Source organism: Colias philodice, chromosome 20, assembly GCF_061535455.1.
Source record: "Colias philodice isolate Cphi_HAF_F1 chromosome 20, ilColPhil1 Martin Lab GWU primary, whole genome shotgun sequence".
Taxonomy (NCBI): Eukaryota; Metazoa; Arthropoda; class Insecta; order Lepidoptera; family Pieridae; genus Colias; species Colias philodice.
Window position 1 is genome coordinate 8,927,700 of NC_143105.1, and position 20,557 is coordinate 8,948,256.

A 20,557-nucleotide genomic window follows, 5' to 3' on the forward strand; every position below is an offset into this window, starting at 1 on the left:
GAATACATAAGCCATATACATAGAATCAAAACACATATTATAAGAATATCGTAGATAGGTTTCTATCAATTATAATCATCTGACGTAAGTTAAAATATTCTTAAGTATTCTACTATATTAATTGAAGAATAGCTTAGGTCTAGATATAATGACAGGTTAAGGTATAAGTTTAAGTCAGTTTAAGTCATAGATTCGCTATAGTGGTACTTTCTCAATGACGTGTCAGATTAATTAACCTCACCCAAAAGAAGAATAATTACTGTGTGGGTACCAATTATATTGTATATTCAGTATAGTATTACTCGTAGTGTGAATAATAATTGAGACATTGGTATGAACACAAAAAAAACATATTATTTTTCATTATGCAATGATTTTTAATGGATTTATGAATTGCATCCATTGGTACATAAACCCAGCCTTTACCAAGATACAATTGATGTTAATTGTTAACCAACCTTACCTAGATCTTCTCCACTTATTTATTCGTTGTCTACTAGCCCGCATTTCAAAAATACCATAGATTATAGAATAAGAAATGTAGACACTATGCTATAACATTTGATATATTATATTTACCAAATCACATTTTGATATGTAACCGATTTTGAGCACCGCTCAATGATATGTATCGTTTCGATAAGGGCACAAATAATGACCTACAATACCTACAAATATTCTATATATTTCATTAGTATTCGCTACAGATTATCTATTATATAAACTACATCTAAATTACAATGATATGTTGTAAATGGTCCTACTCTGGATTTTCAAAAGCCAGATATAAAGCGCATGCATTCTATACTTTTTTAAAGATTTTTTTTTTCAACTGAAACATAATTTTTAAACGAAACGATTATTAGCTTTATATCTCGCTTAGAATGGACATCTTACATATTATGGAGTCGCCTCTGACATTGGCTTTGCACGAAGGTTTAGAAAGATGTTTAGGGCGACGTTAACATATTACAATTTAATTTATAAGTATGTACAGGATCATGAATATGTGCGAAAATGTGTCCGAAATTCCTTCCCTATAAATTACATTTCAATGTTTTTCGAAAGCTTGCTATTTATCTCTTTTTACATTTTCCCCAACATACACGATTGGCACATTTTCATGATTACGACGCGAGAAGTTGCCTGTACGTTTAAATAAAAAAATATAATAGAAAGCGCTTTAGGTTACATAGTCATAGCACATGAGTAGAAAGACGGAACAGAGACTAAGCTTCTTAAGAACGTGCAAAATTGTTACCTATTTTGGTAGGGTTGTCACAATAGGTTAAGACAAATTAAACAAAACTACCTACTACAACCCAACCTGGGTGGGTTGGGTTGTAGTAGGTAGGTATGTACACACTTACAATACATACATACATACTTACAAATGCTAAACTTGTAATAATAATGAAAGGTAAAAACACACCGTGTACAATTCTCTTCTTATTAAAAAAGGACCTAATGAAATAAACGCAAGTAGGTACTTACCTACTTGAAAAAGTAATAATCAAAATATTTACTCACCTATTGTACTCCTTGGGATAAATGAAATATGATATATTTTTAGTTTTTCTAGTATTATTCATACACACAGTACAATAAACAACCATTTTTAACAATACAATATTACGTTTTATATTAAAATATTAAAACTTGCAAGTTGCAACTAATAAAACAAACAACGTGCGTCGTATCAACCCTGAGACTGTCCTCAGCCTGTGCAAGCGCAAACTGGTTTTTTCCAGAATCGCTGCGTACGTGACAAGCGGCCTGCGGTCACACACACATGCCCCGCGTACTTGTAGTAGTGCAATCGATTCGCGCGGTTGTTTGAAGCTTAGTCTCTGTTCCGTCTTTCTACTCATGTGGTCATAGACAAAAAAAAGAAGAAATTGGCGCAAAAATTAAAAAAAAAGTATCATGGAATCATTCCATTCGGCTCGAGTCTGTGGCCGGTGAGAAATCGTAACCGGATGGAATGAGTGCGCGAAGAAATTTAATTTCTCTTATACTTCATAGATTCATAGGGAAGGTAGCTGTAGAAAGATGAGCTGATGGGACCGTATTGGACGACGTGATAGTAGTCAGAGGCTGACTCCGGTGCCACTCAGTCTAGGAAGCCGGTGTTCACAAGTTTCTCGAGGAAGAATTTGACGTCCCCGAGCTCGCTGTCCTTGATACCCAGGGATTTCAACATGCCAAGGTCACCATTTTCTACAGCCATGAATACGGAGCGTAGATGCTCGAGGTCAGATCTCATCAAGTGTAAGGCAGCACCGAAATCTTCAATCGTTTGAGACTCTGTAATTATAAAAATAATATCATAAAAATTTGTTTCAATAGGAACAAATACTTTGCTAAAATGAAAATCATGTAATAACACAAATAGGTAGGTATAATATTTTTTGGTAATGAATACTTGGTTATTTTGTTAATAGATATATTTAGAAAACAAGAATCTCAAAATTCAATTATCTGCGTATAACCCTATAATCTATCTACTTCATGTCACTGAAAATATCATTTTTATATATTTAATCTAAATCATCACAGAAAATCTATAAACCTAACCATACTGAGTAATAACTTACCAGACAAAGCAATAGCAACCTTCTCAACGCCTCCCAACGGTTCCAAGGCATCTCTCGCTTTGTTGCCGAAGAGCTTCTCCAAATAATTCGGGCCATGCGACGCAAGCAGTGACTGGAGGAAAGACGCAGTTTCCTCTACTGGTGGCCGCTTAGCTGAAAAAAAAAATACGTTATTATGAATAATATTAAATATACGTTTTTAAATTATATATATCAGTAAATATCTGTTCATACTTATGCAAACTTTCTAATTTATGTAAGTACCTAATATATGCATAGAAAATAGAAATCGAAATAACAAAACACAATATATGTTTATTGTTTAGGTGTCTTCGAATAACAACGAAATAAATAATTGTTATGCAATTTTTTATGATGCTATAAAAAACCATTATAAAATGCTTATTTGAACTAAAGTGTTGGTAAACTTTAACGGTAACTATTATTTTAATTTTTAATGAATAAAGACGAAGTAAGATTTATAACTCGTAAGTCCTAACCCTTAAACTTAAAGATGATATTCGCAACATTAAATAAATCATACTCCATATAAATCTACCCAAAACTTTGTAATAGCAGCATGTTTACGACCCATATTCATTTAGTAATTAATGCAAAATGTGTTCCCCAAATTACATAGTCCACTTTGGTCTCGTTACGCAAATGAAGGATAATTTCAACAACTAAATGTTGCATAGAATGGAACGTTTTGGCAAATTGTAAATTTTGGGAATGTAGGTCATTTGAGTGCTGATAAATCTGTTCCCTCGGGTAAACAGGCCAAAGGTAATAAATTAAATTGATCAATAATATCAGTCTCTGGTGAATATTTTCTGTTTAAATTTATTATGGTGGCATGTTTGGGAATTCAATTACGACCTATATTTTTTAAATTATCTAGCTGACGTAACGTTGTTCTGCAGGGACACCCTTTTCACATCCTACTATCCTTATATCTTCTTAATACTATTATAAAGGCGAAAGTTTGTATGGATGTATGGATGTATGGATGTAGGGATGTATGGATGTATGGATGTTTGTTACTCTTTCACGTAAAAACTACTGAACCGATTACAATGAAATTTAGCACACATATAGAGGGTAACTTGGATTAACACATAGGATAGGTTTTATCCCGGAAATCCCACGGGAACGGGAACTATGCGGGTTTTCCTTTGAAAACGCGGGCGAAGCCGCGGGCGGAAATCTAGTTTATCTTATATATAAAATTCTCGTGTCACAATGTTAGTCTGCATACTCCTCCGAAACGGGTGGACCGATTCTCATGAAATTTTCTGTGCATATCGGGTAAGTCTGAGAATCGGCCAACATCTATTTTTCATATGTACCACGGGCGAAGCCGGGGCGGACCGCTAGTAATATTATAAATGCGAAAGTTTGTGAGGATGTGTGTGTGTGTGTGTTTGTTACTCTTTCACGCAAATACTACTGAACCGATTACAATGAAATTTAGCACACATATACAGGGTAACTTGGATTAACACATAGAATAGGTTTCATCCCGGGAATCCCACGGGAACGGGAACTATGCGGGTTTTTCTTTCAAAACGCGGGCGGAAAGGTAGTAAAAAATAATTTACGAACTATACTATACTCCATCTATACTTCGTAGTCACAGTTTATATCGTAATGTAATACCAATTAATCATTAATCATAGATATCAAGCTTTTGTGAGGAAAAAAGTCTAATCATCCATACTAATATGTATTATAAATGCGAAAGTAACTCTGTCTGTCTGTCTGTTACTCAAGCACGCCTTAACTACTGAACCAATTTGCATGAAATTTGGTATAGAGATATTTTGATACCCGAGAAAGGACATAGGCTACTTTTTACCCCGGGAAATAGGATAGGTTTTATCCCGGAAATCCCACGGGAACGGGAAATATGCGGGTTTTTTTTGACTGCGCGGGCGAAGCTGCGGGCGGAAAGCTAGTATCTAATATAATTTATAAGCAAAAATGATTCGCAGAAAAGGTAATTAATGATCAGGCAAAAATCACTAATATCATTCTGATTAATGAATAGACCTTGAGCTATTTTTCCCAAATTCCAATTTACTTAATATTTGAGTAACTAACTAATAACAAATATCTGATAAATAACAGTTACTTATAAGATATTTAGATTGCGATTCTACTTGATCGCAATAAATAACATAAATTACCTACATATTATAATGTAGGTATACCTACCTACCACACGTTATATCAAAGCTGTTTCAAAGATTTCATAAATAAATTACTTTAATATGTAGACATATTTCTCTTATTATAACTAACGTAACACGTACTAACACTAATGGATCCCTGTCATCTAATTGTTTAAATAAAATAAATAAAAATAAATAAATAAATAAATAAATATAACTTAGGTACTAGCTTTCCACCCGCCGCATCGCCCGCGCAGTCAAAGAAAATCCGGCATAGTTCCCGTTCCCGTGGGATTTCCGGGATAAAACCTATCCTATGTCCTTTCTCGGGTATCAAAATATCTCTATACCAAATTTCATGCAAATTGGTTCAGTAGTTAAGGCGTTATTGAGTAACAGACAGACAGACAGAGTTACTTTCGCATTTATATGTATTATAGTATGGATAAGCTCAGTACTATAAACATTCAGTACATTTATTATTCAAAGGCAAATGGAAAGTTATATACGAATAAGGCTTTCGTGTAGCTATTTATATTGAGGTAGTTAGGTAGGTACTTGATGTATGTCGAAATAACAGTATTGTTAGTCCTACATGTATAACAATTAATACATAATGGGGTAAATATGCTTAATGCATGAAAGAAAGTCGTGTTAGTTACCACTTAGGTACCTTAGTCAAGAGCAGCTGAACGGATTTTAATGATTTTTTGTTTGATTTGTGTCCACTGGGTTTAAAATAATAACTGATTTGAATAAGACCAAAAAAAGGTCGAGCCACTACTATTATAGTATATTCCTAAGTATAAAATATATTATATACCTGCAGTGCAAAGCTTGGAGTCCTCATCATACCCGTCGATGCAATCTGGCGCGCCATCGCACAAATATTGGATGGAAATGCAGTTGCCATCCACGGGACACTTGAATGGCTCGTATGGATGGCAGTATTCTGAAATGAAACAATGAATAACGTTATAGTTAATATATTTAATGTACTGCCTGAGCAATATCAATAAATAAATACCAATGAATAAAAATAAGCCAATTTATTGGTCTGAACTTCAACATATATTTTATAAAATATTATAGATATCCTAAATATTAATAAATATTTAGGTAACCTAGCCCTCATATTTATAAAATGAGACTATATTGTCAAGGATTTAATGTTTGGTATGATGATAAAAATCAAGGGCGGATCCAGCTTTAGTGCCAGGGGGGGGTCACATAGACGTGGTCAATTTTCAAAAGCTATATTTTGGTAATTTAATTGATACGTAGATAAAAAAAATGGTCAAGTGCGAGTCGGATTGGCGAACCAAGAGTTCCGTACAAACATTTTTATATGTTTTAATATTGAATTTATGTTTTTTGTGATTTTTCCTTTATCTGTGCTATAAGACGTAAGTTTCTATTAAATAAATATTAAATATCAAGATTCTGTGTTCACGGGAAGTACCTACCCTGTAGGTTTTGATTCCTGGCAACACTTGCGAATGTTGGATAAGCTCGGAGCAATTATCAAGCCTGGAGAACGTAGACAGAGAATCCAATAGACACCGGCAATGCGTGTCGCAGAAAGAGATAAAAAAGAATACGTCACAATATTTAGGGTTACCATGTGAGGGAAAATTTACCCCGCAATTTGTAAGATACAAATCTCTCAATATCATTATTCACATAACATAAGTGGATAATAATGAGATATCCACATTACATACTTACATGTTTATACTAATATTATAAAGAGAAAATGTTTGTAATTATGTATGTACATATGTATGTATGGTTTTCGGAGCGCAGCTAGTATATAATAAACATATTACTTTTAGATGGGTAATACATATTATGTATATACACATACCTATATATTATATAATCCATACTATATAATATTATAAATGCGAAAGTAACTCTGTCTGTCTGTCTGTTACTCAATCACGCCTAAACTACTAAAACAATTTGCATGAAATTTGGTATGTAGATATTTTGATACCTGAGAAAGGACATAGGCTACCTTTTATTGCGAAATATGTACCACGGGCGAAGCCGGGGTGGACCACTATTATGTATAATATATATCATTATCATAATCCCATATAAAAATGTGTATGTAATGATAATGTAGATGAAAACTCGATTGTTCATTATTTTTTATAAAATAAAATAAAAAAAATAAAAGAATGTTTATTTTCGTAAGTATTAACAGATACACACGTTAATTATATTGACCGACCCGCGAACGCGCAAAAAAAAAACGAAATTTACTTAATAATAATTTATTGTAATAAAAAAATAACATTTAAATTATCTCTAACTTAATTAACTACGTCCCTCCGGTTCAATGTTGGAAGTTGGAACCAAGAGTGTCCATTGTCTTCGGCGGGGCAGCGTCGCGGTGGTGGTGATTGCCGTAATACTTTCTAACCTTCGGTTTTGGTTTCCAATCTGTTCATCCTGTAGCTACAATCCAAATTTGTCGTAAATTATCCGGTTCAGGAAAACTGGAACAAGCCATTGAATATTTCAGATATTTAATTAAATACACACTGCAGAATATATATTATTATTTCCCATAATAGTGGGTAACAATTTGTAGAAAAGTTGGCAACACAAAATTTTTTAGGTTAAAATTTATAATTGTTATTTTTGTGGTTTTTAAACAATGTATTCAAGTCAACAGCACGTGATACACAATATATTAACACGCTGAAATATCATGAAGGCCTATAAACTGATAAAGAGTTGTATACTTACGAGTGAAAAGACAATCCAGGCATTTTCGTTCCACTATCACTTTAATACCCTTTAACGCTACACCGCACCATGGTATTATTTTATAAGGTATTAACAGTAAGTCTAAATCATTAAAAACCAAACATACCATGAATTACGTAACTTAGAACATGTAAAAACTATATTTTTAGGGAAGACGATAGTTAGCTCATTAGCTGTCAAACTTTGTTTAGCAAAGTAGGTTTCTTTTCTTGAAAAAAGTGGCACGCTGGGTGAAACAAAAAATTTTATCGTTCTTTCTCATTTCTTTACACAACACCGGCATAAGTTGCTCTTTTTCTTGTGTGAATGCGACATAAACTATCAATTTGTCTATTGGTTTCTCTGTCTACGCTGGAGAAGTAACAATTAATTGAACAATATAGCACTAGTTTGGCCTTTTTGGCTTATGGCAAAATGTCATGCGAAAAAAGAGGACAGATATATGTCAGTTCGACAGTTTGAAATGACATGTGCCCATGTCAATTTGTTTCAGTGACCAGTCTGGTCACGGACGCATGGTGATTTTAATTATTATTTTTGAAGTGAAAAACGAGTGTTTTAGTTTAATTTGTTATTTTATGAAAAGACAATTGACGGGGTTTCTTTAGAGAACTGCCGCACGTATTATAGGTTTTTTGTGGGTGGGGGATGGGGGGGAGGAGGGGGGGGACCCTCCCACCAAAAGGGGAAAGTTAGGAAACCAATAGTTTTGGAGAAAAATCAATTTTCCTATTCTAACCTCAAAATGTATGGAATTGGTGTAATAGACTACAAGCCCGCATATGAAAAAAATATGGGTCAAATGAACCACCAGGGGTCATATCTAGAACGAAAGAAGAGCAAAAAATAATAAGATTCATCACTATGCCGTCACTTGTAAGCTGTCCAACTGAGTGCAGATGAGAATTGAAAAGTACAGGTAGACTCTGTAAATTTTGGTCATATATTTATAACAAAAATTTTACGATACATAAATAAAATACAAACAAGTTGTGAAAACCTACGTAGTTTTTTTTATTTGAGTGGGAATCGCCCTAAAGTCGCTTCTGGCACTCGCCGGCCGCTGCCGCGGCACGCTCGCTTCGCTCGCTCGGCTCGTGCGGCAGTTCAAATGTTAACCTAATACGCTCGTCGCTTCGCTCCTCGCTACCTATTTGAATACTAAAAGTTTGATAGTTTTTTAACCTACGTAGATTTTTTTAAAGCTATTGCATAGCTTCTATCGCGGGCCTTGAGCGCGGGGACCGAATCCAGAAATTGCGTAACGAAAAACCTCACGCTCCCCACTCCGACGGGCACGGAGGTGCGGCTTGAAGGCATGCTATGCAATAGCTTTGCCGCGGCAGTCCCCGAGTGCCACACGTCTTTTTTGTTTGAGTGGGAATCGCCCTTTAGTCGCTTCTGGCACTCGCCGGCCGCTGCCGCGGCACGCTCGCTTCGCTCGCTCGGCTCGTGCGGCAGTTCAAGAGTAAACCTAACACGCTCGTCGCTTCGCTCCTCGCTACCTATTTGGATATTAAAAATAAAAGTTTAATAGTTTTTTAACCTACTTACGTAGATTTTTTTTTGTTTGAGTAGGAATCGCCCTAAAATCGCTTTTGGCACTCGCCGGCCGGAGCGTAAAGTCACAGTACAGTGAAATGGAACGTCTTGGTCCGCTTTTTTGCACAACAAAACGGATAAATGCACTTTTTTCGCACAAAAAAATTATTAACTTTAAAAATTAATAACTAAAAAACTACAAGTTTCCTAACGATAATATTTTGGAATTACAATCTTACATTACCTAGCTAACTAAAAATATAAATATTTCCAACAAATTCGTGCGGCAGTTAACTAAAGCCAACCCCAATTGACTAAAGATAACATGGCTTGTGATGCTTACGGCTGTAAAAGCCGTAGTAATGTGAAATCGGACGAATTTGTCATTTCACAGGTTAGTGTTTTGATCAATTTTTTTGTTAATTGTATGATAAATAAGTTAATTTACCTTATTTTCTTAATCATCTATGTTTTATCTAACCGTAGTCATTGAAATGAAATCATAATCAGCTTAGTTTTTAGAAAAAATGCAAAATATAACTTCCATAGTGTTGTGCAATTATCGATACTTGAGTAGGAACGAAGTACTTCATTGATAATGACTGCTTTAGGTTAGGAGAAAAAAGGTAAAAGGTATTTAAGTATGGATTTTATTGTTATTTGCAGGTTTCTGGCTTGAGAACAATTAAAAGATGTTTGAGTTAAAGCTATAGCACAGGAAAAATTGGAAGCCTTCAAAACATTCTCGGCCTTGTTCAAATCATTTCGAATCAGACGGGAAGAAAAGTAAAGTGCTTTGCAGAGATGCTGTGCCACAAATTTAAGGTGGCATCTATTTTAAATAATAAATATTGTAATTTGGTAATTAAGTATCGAAATAAAATGTTGTTAAAAAAATAAATGTTTATTTGTTTTATTTGAAGCAATTTATTTTAAACTTGTACCAATTTTTTCCTGTGGGAATGAGTTATTTTCCTGTGGTAAATTGTAGCTTATATGTTATTCTGATGTTTAAACTATATAATTGTAAAGTTCCATAAAAACTCATTCAGTAGTCTTTACGTGAAAGAGTATCAAAATATGTCCATTCTTATATATTTTTGCTTTTATAATATTAGTAGGATACGACTATTGATTTGTAAAAAGATCAACTAGGTGGAAGTCAGATTCGCGCACGAAGGGTTCCGTATAATGTAAAAATACTATGAATGAATCTATGAAAACAAGAAAAAATACGTACCTTTTTACGAAACCATAAAAACAACCTAAACCGAAATACCTAATAATATTTTTTTATAAATTATACCACTACCATACAATGCAAGGCAGTCAATACGCATCGTAAATGAATAATTCCAAATTAAACGAATCTTAAAATTTGAAATTACCTATCCATAATTCAAAATTAAACGAATCTTAAATTATCTTCAAGCAATTTTATAACTTAATTTTTTTATTTATCGATATTTTAGTATTCGATAAAGTAAAGGCAAGCACTACCTTTTTAGAACAAAAAGTGGCTACATGTGGATTTGAATGCCAAGCAGATAACAGTGTGTTGTCTCTTTCTATCGCATTAATTAGGGTATTGAATAAAAGAGAGCCACTATATAAGAAACGTTCAATTAATTGTTACTTCTCCAGGCTTGTTAATTGCTCCGAGTGGATAAGCATGAAATGTATGTTTTAGCAATTTAAAGAGTACTATAATAATACGGCAATTTTTCCTCCATCTGTGCTGACATTGCTTTTAACCAAATTTCAGAACTCTGTGTTCACAGGAACTATAATACCTATAGATTTTGATTCCCTTACGATAATGTCGAAATTTGCGAAATTTTTCGGCATTTACGGCTGTATCTTCTGATTAGTTGACGTAGAAGTTTGATTTTATTATAGCGTAAGGGTATTTTAGACTTGAGTTTTTGGTATGAATATCAAGTTAATACATGTCAGCGTTCATGAGTAACAGGTTTGTAAGTTAAAATTTTTTTTTAATATTTTTTTATATTATAATCTAAGGAAAAATTCATGCTTTTCGCAATTAGTAAACAAAGTCATTGTCTCTGTGCCTATGTCCCTATGTATGATTAAATCTTTAAAACTACGCAACGAATTTCGATGCAGTTTTTTTAAAGATAGAGTGATTCAAGAGGAATTGTATATAATTTATAAGGTATTAGAGAAAGCGGGCGAAGCCGCGGGCGGTAAGCTAGTCTGCGTTATAAGATGTTTGATTGTACTAAATTTCATGACTCTGTGTACTCGGGAACTACCCTGTAGGTTTTGATTTCTTAGGGAGTGTCGAAAAATTTCAGCAATTACAGCTGCATCTTTTGATTGCGTTGGCTAAAACGTTTGAATTTTTCACAGCATCAAGGGACCTTAGACCGTAGGATTACGTAGGTTTGGGAGCACCCTGTCCCGTAAACACAGTCTTGAAATTGAGTAAAAAGTATCGTGTTATAGCACAGATGTAGTAATAACTGCGAAAACCCTAATTATTTAATTAAATTAAATAAAAATATATTTTTAAATAATTTTAAACTTACAATCCCTTTACTCATGAACGTCTGCGTGTATTAATTAAGTAACTGATATTCACATCAGAACTCAGATCTATAATAACTTAAATCTGTTATTTAATTCAAATTCTATGTCAACGCAATCTGAAGAATAGTTTGGAAAATCCAAAAGTGCACGCCTCATATTTTTTTTTTAATAATTATTTATTAATTATTATTTTTGTTTATTTAATAACAATTAAACCACATCGAATCAGACCCTGAAAAATGAAAGGGTTCTATTCCTGAGCATACTCAAGCGTAAGAGAAAAAAAAAGACTCGATTAGTAAAGTATTTCGGTCGCTATCGTGTTAACAAGAAAATCCTCCGCACATACTGACACATGGACGTCCAAGACAGAACTTTTTCAAACTGTTTTTTAACTAGTTTAAATAACAAAAATGACATCAAAAATATCATGAATGTTAAAAATAGTGTTTTTTCTTAATATGTGTGTGTATGTATTATCTTACAAGTGCAATGTATGATACATAAAGACATTTTAAGTTTGAAAAATCAGATGTTTTGCGCGAAGTGACAGTAGTACCCACCTCAACGCTTCGCTTATGAGGCGTGCAAAAAGCAATTAGAGCCGCATATTCTGTAATTCGCAACTACTTGCAAGGGAATCATCAATCAAAACCTACAAGGTACTTCCCGTGAACACAGTCTTGAAATTTGATTAAAAGCAACGACTTAAGCACTTACAATCACAGATAAAGAAAAAAATCCTTTAAACAAAATTGTAAGATACAACATAATGAAAAAATATGTTTGCTCGGAGTCCTCGGTGCGCGAGTCCGACGCGCACTTGGCCGATTTTTTTATTGTAATTTGACTGTATTTTATAGTGTTCATTTGAAAAAAAATTTTGCTATTTTATGTCTTATTCACGAACTGCTATATTTCGATATTTGAGGTTTTGTGTGAAAAGTGTAACAGCAAAAGTTGTAGAAAAAATATTAATTCCTACATACAACTTTACCATTACACTTTATTCCGCAGTTATAGTTTTTTTTTAAATCGAAAAACCTGTTATTTGTCCTTAAATTACGACCACAGGTCGACCCTAATAAACTTTTTCTATAATTTTTGTTATATTCTCTTCCGTTACCGTTGGTAATTGATTTCATTGTTCTATATTACTTTTATGTCTCAAAATTCAATAAAAACATCATATTGATTTTTTAATTTAAAATTAATTTAAAAAAGTTAATATTAAATTAGTGGTCCACTTAGGTCGTGGACCTAGCCCAGGGGGGGGTCATGACCCCGTGACCCCCCCCCTGGATCCGCGCTTGATAAAAATATAATAAACATATGCTCTTATAGGCCAGTAGAAATCGACACTAAAAAACCCTAAATTCGCAAAGCACGATGTAGATTTGAATTTTTGGTATGTTGTTTGGATCAGTTAGGGTGATGTAAATCCCAATTTGCAACTTCGTAAAAGTTGTGCTCGCTGCGCACCACGTGATAAACTGCGAAAATTTTGGACTTTTTTCACTTTTTGCTCTAAAAGTCATAAACTATGCGTTTCCGACAAGTATGATTCAGTACATAAATTAAGGTTATTAAATTTGCAACAATTTAAGCCTAACCGCAGCTCTCTAAACCTTATAACGACTAAACTGTGGCCATTCGAAGATGGTTCATTTTTCCGGAAATATTGAAATTTTTAGTTTTGCTCCCGTTTGAAGCAAAATATTGGCAAAAACCGCTCGTTCTATGAGAAGTTCGTATAATAAAGTTGTAGTGCATTTAATTTTCTTTCATAAGAGCATAGAACAAAGTCTGTGAGACAAATAGTTCACTCACAATATCTGAAAAACAAAAAGAAGGTAGAAATAGATTTTTAAAGAATTGAAACTGAGGGCATATAAAATCATAAAAAGGATAATACTTTTTCATTTGCAGGATAGGTAATTAACAAAATTACAAAGATAATTAAATTTGCAACAATTTAAGCCTAACCGCAGCTCTCTAAACCTTATAACAACTAAGCTGTGGCCTTTCAAAGATAGTCAGTTTTTCCCAAAATTTTCAAATTTTTAGTTTTGCTCCCGTTTGAACCAAAATATTGGCAAAACCGCTCGTTCTATGAGAAGGTCATAAAATAAAGTTGTAGAAAATTTAATTTTGTTAATTACCTATCCTGCAAATGAAAAAGTATTCTCCTTTTTATGATTTTATATGCCCTCAGTTTCAATTCTTTAAAAATCTATTTCTACCTTCTTTTTGTTTTTCAGATATTGTGAGTGAACTATTTGTCTCACAGACTTTGTTCTATGCTCTAATGAAAGAAAATTAAATGCACTACAACTTTATTATACGACTTTCTCATAGAACGAGCGGTTTTTGCCAATATTTTGGTTTAAACGGGAGCAAAACTAAAAATTTGAAATTTTCGGGAAAAACTGACTATCTTTGAAAGGCCACAGCTTTGTTGTTATAAGGTTTAGAGAGCTGCGGTTTGGTTAAATTGTTGCAAATTTAATTAGCTTTGTAATTTTGTTAATTACCTATACTGCAAATGAAAAAGTATTATCCTTTTTATGATTTTATATGCCCTCAGTTTCAATTCTTTAAAAATCTATTTCTACCTTCTTTTTGTTTTTCAGATATTGTGAGTGAACTATTTGTCTCACAGACTTTGTTCTATGCTCTAATGAAAGAAAATCAAATGCACTACAACTTTATTATACGACCTTCTCATAGAACGAGCGGTTTTTGCCAATATTTTGCTTCAAACGGGAGCAAAACTAAAAATTTCAATATTTCGGGAAAAATGAACCATCTTCGAATGGCCACAGTTTAGTCGCTATAAGATTTAGAGAGCTTTAATTAAGCTTAAATTGTTGCAAATTTAATAACCTTAATTTATGTACTGAATGATACTTGTCGGAAACGCATAGTTTATGACTTTTAGAGCAAAAAGTGAAAAAAGTCCAAAATTTTCGCAGTTTATTATTTGCGTATAATCTTATTTCCTACTTTCCCAAATTTTGTAATTTTGTTAATTACCTATCCTGCAAATGAAAAAGTATTATTCTTTTTATGATTTTATATGCTCTCAGTTTCAATTCTTTAAAAATCTATTTCTACCTTCTTTTTGTTTTTCAGATATTGTGTGTGAAATATTTGTCTCACAGACTTTATTCTATGCTCTTATGAAAGAAAATTAAATGCACTACAACTTTATTATACGAACTTCTCATAGAACGAGCGGTTTTTGCCAATATTTTGCTTCAAACGGGAGCAAAACTAAAATTTTAATATTTCGGGAAAAATGAACCATCTTCGAATGGCCACAGTTTAGTCGTTATAAGGTTTAGAGAGCTACGGTTAGGCTTAAATTGTTGCAAATTTAATAACCTTAATTTATGTACTGAATCATACTTGTCGGAAACGCATAGTTTATGACTTTTAGAGCAAAAAGTGAAAAAAGTCCAAAATTTTCGCAGTTTATCACGTGGTGCGCAGCGAGCACAACTTTTTCGAAGTTGCAAATTGGGATTTACATCACCCTAACTGATCCAAACAACATACCAAAAATTCAAATCTACATCGTGCTTTGCGAATTTAATGTTAATTTCCACTGGCCTATTATTAAGGATGTCAAATCTAAGTTTACCTGCCTACGTCTAATTTTTGTTTTACCTGCTGTTGCAATTGCAAATGCAAAAATTCTCTTAACACGTGCATCATAGGACGTAGACCTTTACTTAATTCAGAGAAATACATCCTCAAAGATAATATTCGAAAGAAAAGAAGTTCCAAGACACGACTTAATTAACATTCATTGATATTAAACGTACCTACTAGAGTCCCGTACTAAGTAAAAGCTTTGGAGCAATTATGACAATTTCAGTCAAAACGACCGCGCCTAGAGTACCGTAAAGATCACGATATCACAAACGTATTTCTTAGAAAAACTGGACGCAACAAAAACTCTAATGTATTGTCATTACGAGGAAGGGAAATTGGTTAAACGAACCGCAGTAGGAGAAGAGAAAATATATAAGTACAAACCAAATAAAATAAGAATTCGCTACGAGAAGGCTAATGGAACTTGCAAATGAAGTGAGGCCACAGTTCTTGTTTCAATGAAAATATTGTGAAGAAAATGTTGCTTTATAAAAGAATATTTTATTGAAATGAGGTTGCTCGCAATATTGATAAAAGAACATTCCTCTGGTATAAAAGAAATCAAACTTATCGTAATCCCGCGGGCGATGCCAGAAAAGGATTTTCTTCGAAAAACTATTGGCAGCTCATAGAAACTATTCTAATTAATCCAGGCCTTAGGGTCGACATCAATATTTTATATCGGTATCAAGGAAGTATCAAGTTTATTTTGTATTTTTAATTTATTGAAAAGTTGTGCGAGTATACTGCTAGTTTGGATGTTATAATAATAATTATCTTCATGCGTTATTTTTTTAAATTGTTCGGTTTCTTTCTAATCCGATTTATTTTACATAGTTAAAGGTTTTAAATATTTTTTATCTTACCAAGATTAAAAATTTAATTTTGTACAGGCATGATATTTTATTGAATTATCAAGTAATGTTATTTTTTTAAATCAATATATAGAGATCACTATGAGATAGGTACAAAATGAATAAACATGCAATAAAAAGTATCACCTGTTCACCATTTATTCAAATAAATGTTAAGGAATTAAAACATTCATTTCACAAGGTCATTTAAATGGAAGATGAATAAAATAAAATCGAAATGCCGAATTGAAAAAGTTGAACAAGTTTTATACCGTACCTAATAATTTATTCCTTTGAAAAACTCCAAGCGAGCGCGCTATGAATTTTCGTTCATAAAAAATGTATTATTTAGTTAATACAGATTTTACTAAATATGTAATATTAACAGAAACTTGTTCACAAATTGTATAAACTTGAAGACATTGTTGAGAGGGGTAAATAAGTTAGAAACTGTAACATATTTACCAAGTTAAATTACTTTAAAATTTAATATAGAAGTTGTATTGTGACGTATTTACATAATTAGGCATTTTGTAAGATATATTATTCCAAAGATTTGCGTTTTTCTCTACAATTACCTTAGATATTTCAACGAAAACCTACAATCTTTTTAATAGTAAATTTTATAAAAATAACCATATAACCAACCTAAAAATAATAACAAGATTGGTCTGTCCAATCTCCGTTCAATTAACACAGGGATACATATCGTTTTTGTTTCTATTAATAATGTAAGTCACCCGGGGCTGCCCTGGACCATGATGTCTTATTATTTCCAGCGTGGAAGAGTGACAGCGTTATATAGGTCGTCTAGCGCCATCACTTTCCCACATTGGAAATATAACTGCTATAGGATATCATTTTGTCCCGTCCGTGGATGGTTAATTTTTTAAATAAAAAAGTATTAGTAAAAGTAGTAGTATTTTTATTTGATAAAAAAATACTGCTAAAATAAGCAGTCCTAATAAATCAAAAATGTATTTCAATTGACAAAACCTTGAGTTATTTTCCCTTTGAAGGTCGGGATAAATCTAAAATTCAGAAATGGTTTGATGAATGTATTTACATAAATATTTATTTCTTTACTAGCGGTCCGCCCCGGCTTCGCCCGTGGTATATATTTACGTTTTCTCTACATAAAAACCATCCTCGTACTTCAAGGAATATAATAAAAAAAGAATTATCGAAATCGGTTCAGCCGTTCTCGAGTTATGCGCTTACCAACACATTTTGCGATTCATTTTTATATATAAGACTAGCGGTCCGCCCCGGCTTCGCCCGTGGTACATATTTACGTTTTCTCTACATAAGAACCATCCTCGTACTTCAAGGAATATAATAAAAAAAGAATTATCGAAATCGGTTCAGCCGTTCTCGAGTTATGCGCTTACCAACACATTTTGCGATTCATTTTTATATATAAGATACGTCCAAATACGAAGGGCCGCTGATGGTATTTTAATATTGCATTAGAATTCGGACTAAACGTCGTAAGCAAAATTAAGTTTAGTACAAATTATCAAATAATTATTAACAAAATGTACTTAGGTACAGTCAGAAGCATAAATATATTACCATTTGCAGATTAGCAAAAATATCTGTCATAAGAACGGGTTCTTTTTAATTGTGTCAGATATTATTGCCACCTAGTTGATGTCACATATTTATGCCGTGAGAGGTTATCACAATTAGGTATTTGCTGTAACATTTTCGTCACATAATTTTGATGCCACTTTATTATGTTGCCTACTAATGTCAGATATTTTTGCTGTATACGAGCAGACAGATATTATTGAATTTGTTCTAGTGACAGATATTTTTGCACATCGCCCCCTAGGCATATATTATTGCTCGTGACTGTACATTACATAAAGAAACACTTTAAATAATTAAATAATTTTCGTATTTGAATAAACAAAAACATAAGAAGTCTGTAGTATTTAAAGTAGAATAAAATAGAAACTAAAAGTGAACCTTCAGAATTTATTACTTCTACATAACTTTCATTAAACCACCTTTTCTTTACAAGAAAAAAATAATAGAACAACGTCTTAACTCTCGTCGCCTGATTTATAACTATTCGCCAGCGAATGAACTTTCAAAGTTTAAAGTTCCCAGGAGCAATTAATTTCAGTTGCGACGTTGACTCAACAATTTAAACTTTGTTTTTTAATTTTATCGCAAGTATATTTCAGCAGAGTATTGTTACAGCGGTGCAGTAAAATGTCCACATTATATATGAATTTTCTTTGTGTTTTCATTTCATATATTTTGGTTTGTTATGAAAGGGTAAAAATTATGTACATACTTACATACTTGTGTATTGTGTCGCAAATCAAGTCTCTATGTCTCTATATATATGAAACATAGAGAGTAGAGACAGCCGAAGCTTTACAGGTAAAGCTTTGGCTTTATACAAGTCACACATGTAATTTTCTCTGCTTCAAATCATAAAAAAATATATGCAGTATCTCCTTTGTTTCTTTTTGAACTTAAGCAACAATTAAGTTTCTCTCATTCCATCCCTATTAATCGAAAAAATAAAACTGTTTCAATAGTAGCTAAAATTCAAATAATTTGAAAATGAAAACGTTTATTAATTAACAGTTCTTTGAAATATTAATTAAATTTCAAATCAGCACATTGTTTACAGCGAGATACATTTTCTGTTAATTTGATTCATAGCTCGTAATTGAATATGACGTAAGCAAGGCCGCCATTATGAGAATAAAGCTCGCTTTTCACAGTCCCATTTTATGCTTTTTAGTCCATTGAATAAAAAGTTCTAGAGTGCGTGAGTTAGTAACGTAAGATGTTTCTTCGGAAACATGTCAAGAGTCCCTAGGTAATAAACATACTAAAACCCCGGGCCACTAGGAGGAGCCCCGGAGTGGGGGGAGGGGGAAAATGGGTCCATTTTTTCATTTTTCGCTTAAATCTCAAAAACGGTACATGTTAGAGAAAAACTTTCAAGGAAAAATTGAAAGGCCATAAAATTATCTACAAGTTGTACCTGAATCATTTTTTCCTATATCCTACCGTTTCTGAGTTATACGCAGTAAAACATGATTTTGGCTCAAACAATTTCCACATCAATCGATCAAAAAATATTTCTTTCTTCCAAAAAACTCAAAAGTGCAACTTGTGACCGGTACTGATAGATTGCTCTTAATTAGTTCTATAATTGGTAAAATAAACACATTCCTCCATGGAAGCCTTTAGGAGGAATCGATTGTCAAAATATTATATTATGGTAGTTTGAGTTACTGAACTTGATCTTTTTATTTTTTTCTTCCAAAAAACTCATAAGTGCAACTTGTGACCGGTACAGATAGATTGCTCATAATTGGGTCTATCATTGATAAAAATACCAGATTCCAACACGGAGGCGTTTACGGGGAATTGAATTTTATTAGGGTAGTTACGATACTTGAACTTTTTATTTTTTTTCTCCAAAAAAACTCAAAAGTGCAACTTGTGACCGATACTGATAGATTGCTCTTAATTAGGTCTATAATTAGTAAAATAAACACATTCCTCCATGGAAGCCTTTAGGAGGAATCGATTTTCAAAATACTATATTAGGGTAGTTTGAGTTACTGAACTTGATCTTTTTATTTTTTTCTTCCAAAAAACTCAAAAGTGCAACTTGTGACTGGTACTGTTAGATTGCTCTTAATTAGGTCTATAATTGGTAAAATAAACACATTCCTCCATGGAAGCCTTTAGGAGGAATCGATTGTCAAAATACTATATTAGGGTAGTTTGAGTTACTGAACTTGATCTTTTTATTTTTTTCTTCCAAAAAACTCAAAAGTGCAACTTGTGACTGGTACAGATAGATTGCTCATAATTAGGTCTATCATTGATAAAAATACTAGATTCCACCATGGAGGCGTTTACGGGGAATTGAATTTTATTAGGGTAGATACGATACTTGAACTTTTTATTTTTTTTCTTCCAAAAAAACTCAAAAGTGCAACTTGTGACCGGTACCGATAGATTGCTCATAATAAGGTCTATCATTGATAAAAAAACCAGATTCCACCATGGAGGCCTTTAGGAGGTATTGAATTTTATTAGGGTAGTTACGATACATGAACCTTTTAACTAACTACCCTAATAAAATTCAATTCCCCGTAAACGCCTCCATGGTGGAATCTGGTATTTTTATCAATGATAGACCTAATTATGAGCAATCTATCTGTACCGGTCACAAGTTGCACTTTTGAGCTTTTTGGAAGAAAAAAATAAAAAGTTCATGTATCGTAACTACCCTGATAAAATTCAATTCCCCGTAAACGCCTCCGTGGTGGAATCTGGTATTTTTAGCAATGATAGACCTAATTATGAGCAATCTATCTGTACCGGTCACAAGTTGCACTTTTGAGTTTTT

The 20,557-nt window shown here is 32.9% G+C and overlaps 1 protein-coding gene and 1 long non-coding RNA gene across 2 annotated transcripts in view; both read right to left on the minus strand.

Annotated features, from left to right (window-relative positions):
• LOC149479616 (uncharacterized) overlaps positions 1-20,557 on the minus strand; it is a 137,820-nt gene that overhangs the window by 78,103 nt on the left and 39,160 nt on the right. The window lies entirely within an intron of this gene.
• Positions 1,881-20,557, minus strand: part of LOC149479620 (IDLSRF-like peptide) — a 74,834-nt gene continuing 56,157 nt past the window's right edge. The window contains exons 3-5 of the mRNA XM_089708117.1: positions 5,595-5,723; positions 2,598-2,750; positions 1,881-2,307 (exon numbers count right to left, since the gene is read on the minus strand). Of these exons, the coding sequence (XP_089564243.1) occupies positions 2,114-2,307; positions 2,598-2,750; positions 5,595-5,723 (476 nt within the window). The 3' untranslated portion in view covers positions 1,881-2,113. The remainder of the gene's footprint in view (positions 2,308-2,597; positions 2,751-5,594; positions 5,724-20,557) is intronic.